Here is a 3,413-nt window from a genome sequence, read left to right on the forward strand (position 1 = left end):
ACTATTTTATAATCATCACGCACCATTAAAAGAAACAATATTGTTATTATTAGTTTAGGCCTATCAAAAAGTAGGGGATCTGGAGGGAAAATAAAAATAAAAAAGAGGATACTGTGGGAGGGATGGTGGGACCTACAGGGTTGAATGGGTCCCACGTATTCGAGGAAGGGTGGGCATTTGGGTTGGCTATAAAACGGGGTTGAATGCTCCCACCCTTTCTCGTCTCTCTCGCACACATTATCTCATTAATCTCTCCTTCCTCCCTTTTGTTCAAGACTGAATGTTTCATCATTTCAAGTCGATTAATCTGCTTTCATAATAACCTTTGGTTTCTCCTCAGAAACGAAACAGAGTACTCTGTTTCAAGTTTGGAATTTTAACTTAACATCCCCAACACTGCTTCAGTTCCACATCTTCTTTTAACTACCTTAATTTACCCAAATGGGTAAGTTCTGTTTTTCCTTCGGGGGTGGGGGGACATGCTCTCAGAAGCTGTGGCCTTTAACTCTTTACTAAAAATGTTGTTTTTTTCTTTTGTAGTGAGTTTCTTTGAAGAAAGAGCAAAGACTATGACCGCCGCTCAAAATGTGATCAGTGATCCAAAATCTGTCCTCAACATGGCAATCACCGTGACCGTATCGGCACAGAAGCCACCGGCACCTCATGGATATATCTCCATTTCCAGGAAGAAGTTGCTGAAAAACCTTGAAATCAGTGCTGGGGCAAGAGTTAATGCATGGGTTGATTCCATGAGAGCCTCTTCTCCTACTCATATCAAATCCACACCTTCCCTTGCTGATGACCAAGGTTCCGGGAATGTAAGCCTTAAGCTTATCTGGGTGGTGTCTTTGGTATTAACAACAAATATAACATTCTAAACTTTGATGAAATTTTTCAGCAACACCATCCATCTGCCCTTGAGATGTTTGAGCAGATAATCGATGCGTCGAAAGGGAAACAAATAGTAATGTTTCTTGATTACGACGGAACTCTTTCACCTATCGTCGAGGATCCGGATCGAGCTTTCATGTCCAAGAAGGTAAGCTATTTGTTTATATGAAACAGTCAGACGGTGTTTTGTATAATCAGTTTCCCTCTTAACAAACTGTTCAAGTTTGTGTAATGAACCAGATGAGAAAGACTGTGAGAAAGCTTGCCAAGTGTTTTCCCACTGCTATAGTGAGTGGCAGATGTAGAGACAAGGTACATTTTCATGCCTTAAAATGTTTTTCATGATCACCCTTTGTCTTCTTTTTGTTCCATTTATGTTTTTACAATACATAATTGTTTCCTTGTTCTGCAAATTATAGGTGTATAAATTTGTCAAGTTAGATGAGCTGTACTATGCTGGAAGTCATGGCATGGACATTAAAGGACCAGAGAAACTTTCTAAATCTAACAAAGTAAGTGAGCCGCAATGGTAATCTTTTTCTTTTTACGAGATGATAAGGAAAAGAGTTACATATATCGAGATTCGATTAAATCCCTCGTTTTACTTACTACTTTCACCATAAACTAAACATTTCCTAACTCTGTGCTTTTACACTTCAGGTTAGTGAATCTGTTCTTTTCCAACCAGCTAGTGAATTCCTTCCCATGATAGATGAGGTTTACAGACAACTGGTTGATACTACAAAATCGACTACCGGAGCTAAGGTTGAGAACAACAAGTTCTGTGTTTCGGTACATTTCCGATGCGTGGACGAAATGGTAAACAACAAACATACCATTACCATGTCATTATCAGAAATCACTGTTTGTTTACATAGGATTTTCTTGATCAAAACTGTAGAAATGGGGTGAACTGGCACAGCAGGTTAGATCAGTTTTAAAGGAATACCCCAAACTCCGGTTAACTCAAGGGAGAATGGTTCTGGAAATCCGTCCTACGATTAAATGGGACAAAGGGAAAGCCCTTGAATTCTTGTTAGAATCTCTTGGTAAGATTTACTACTTTATTACATGTTTGATTCTTGAACATCTACACTTCATGTCTGCAAGTGTATATATATTATATATAACCCATAAAGTGTTTAAACAGCAGCCATCTCCACCACTTGATTACTTTATTTCAGTTAAATTTGTTAATGCTAGCAAAACCATGACATGATATTCTCTGATCACTAACCATTATTATAAAATGTGTTCTCCATAGGATTCGCCAACTGTACCGACGTTTTTCCGGTCTACATTGGGGATGATCGCACGGATGAAGATGCATTTAAGGTATCCAATGCTCGAAACCAAAGCCGAGGCATCTGTTTAAATTGTAAACTAGTGGATCCTACTAATACTTTGAATTCCATTGGTTTTTAGATATTGAGAGACAGAGGACAAGGTTTAGGCATTCTGGTCTCCAAGTTTCCTAAGGAAACAAGTGCATCGTATTCATTACAAGAACCCGATGAGGTAAGTTCCGAACCAGAGATCACATTTATTACGTTGCAGACATAAATATCGGACCGTAAAACAACAATTGTAACATCGTGGCAGAAGTATTAAATTTAAATTTGTCTTATTTTTGCTGCAGGTGATGGATTTTTTACGGCGCTTGGCAGAATGGAAACAGTTATCTTTACGAGCTCAATCCAGAATGTAAAGACAAGTAGATACGGGGGAAAAATACTTGTCCACTGGCCTAAGGACTGTAAAAGGGTGGTGATTAGATTATGTAGTAAATTCCTGTTCAACATGATTAAGGAAAGATGAACAAGAAGGAACAAAAAATACGAAATCTGTCTTGATTTTGGCTTGAAAGCCTTGTACATCTTGTAACTTCCTAATTACAAGGGTAAAAGACATATAGCTTTGACATCTTACCGTGTAACTCCAATGGTTCATGCACTCACCCTTACCATATGACATCCCATAAATCTCGAGCATCTGCAATTCTTTAACTAAAATATGAATTGGGTTGTAAAAAGGGGGGGTGAAACTTCCTAATGGCAGGAAATATTAAAGCAGATTCAGACCATGTGATTAAGGAATTCCCTTATAATTTCAGTTGATCTGCATATGGATATGCAGATTTAAAAATATTAAGAACTTTCAGCATTAAGTTTGGTCCACAGCTAAAGCTAAGATCAAGTTGCATTATTTGAGGTAGAGGAAGATATAAAGTTGATTCTGAAGGTATCGAATGAACGGGACAGCCTCTGAATCGATGCTGTTATATATAATTGATTGTGAATCATTTTCTTCCCTTTAGATTCATACTAAAATGCATGGGGTTTCATACATCCACCTGGGAAAGAAGGGGTATCTCATAAGTTCCTTAACAAGAATCTCTCGCATCACCTTTTTCAAAAGAAGGTAGGGAGAATATTCCAGGTTTTTTCTTTTTTCTTTTTGGAGTGAAATATAGAATGGATTCGGATATGGACTCCAGAAAACTCTCATAACACTTCTTCGAT

The 3,413-nt window shown here is 37.9% G+C and overlaps 1 protein-coding gene across 1 annotated transcript; it reads left to right on the plus strand.

Moving 5' to 3' along the window:
- Positions 1-242: 242 nt before the first annotated feature.
- LOC120122989 (probable trehalose-phosphate phosphatase H) lies at positions 243-2,720 on the plus strand. The gene is made up of 10 exons (XM_039142011.1): positions 243-445; positions 541-818; positions 899-1,039; positions 1,132-1,203; positions 1,311-1,403; positions 1,552-1,710; positions 1,793-1,940; positions 2,156-2,226; positions 2,317-2,409; positions 2,531-2,720. The coding sequence occupies exons 1-10, from the start codon at positions 442-444 to the stop codon at positions 2,597-2,599; spliced, it is 1,128 nt and encodes a 375-aa protein (XP_038997942.1). The 5' UTR covers positions 243-441; the 3' UTR covers positions 2,600-2,720.
- The last annotated feature ends 693 nt before the right edge of the window (positions 2,721-3,413 follow it).

This window comes from Hibiscus syriacus, unplaced genomic scaffold (genome assembly GCF_006381635.1).
Source record: "Hibiscus syriacus cultivar Baekdansim isolate YM2019G1 unplaced genomic scaffold, ASM638163v2 tig00110388_pilon, whole genome shotgun sequence".
Lineage (NCBI taxonomy): Eukaryota > Viridiplantae > Streptophyta > Magnoliopsida > Malvales > Malvaceae > Hibiscus > Hibiscus syriacus.

Bases quoted from the DNA above. Each gene is read 5' to 3' on its own strand.
- LOC120122989 (XM_039142011.1), top strand. The intron at 1,404-1,551 runs GTAAGTGAGCCG...TTTACACTTCAG, and splicing joins AACTTTCTAAATCTAACAAA to GTTAGTGAATCTGTTCTTTT. The intron at 2,227-2,316 runs GTATCCAATGCT...ATTGGTTTTTAG, and splicing joins CGGATGAAGATGCATTTAAG to ATATTGAGAGACAGAGGACA.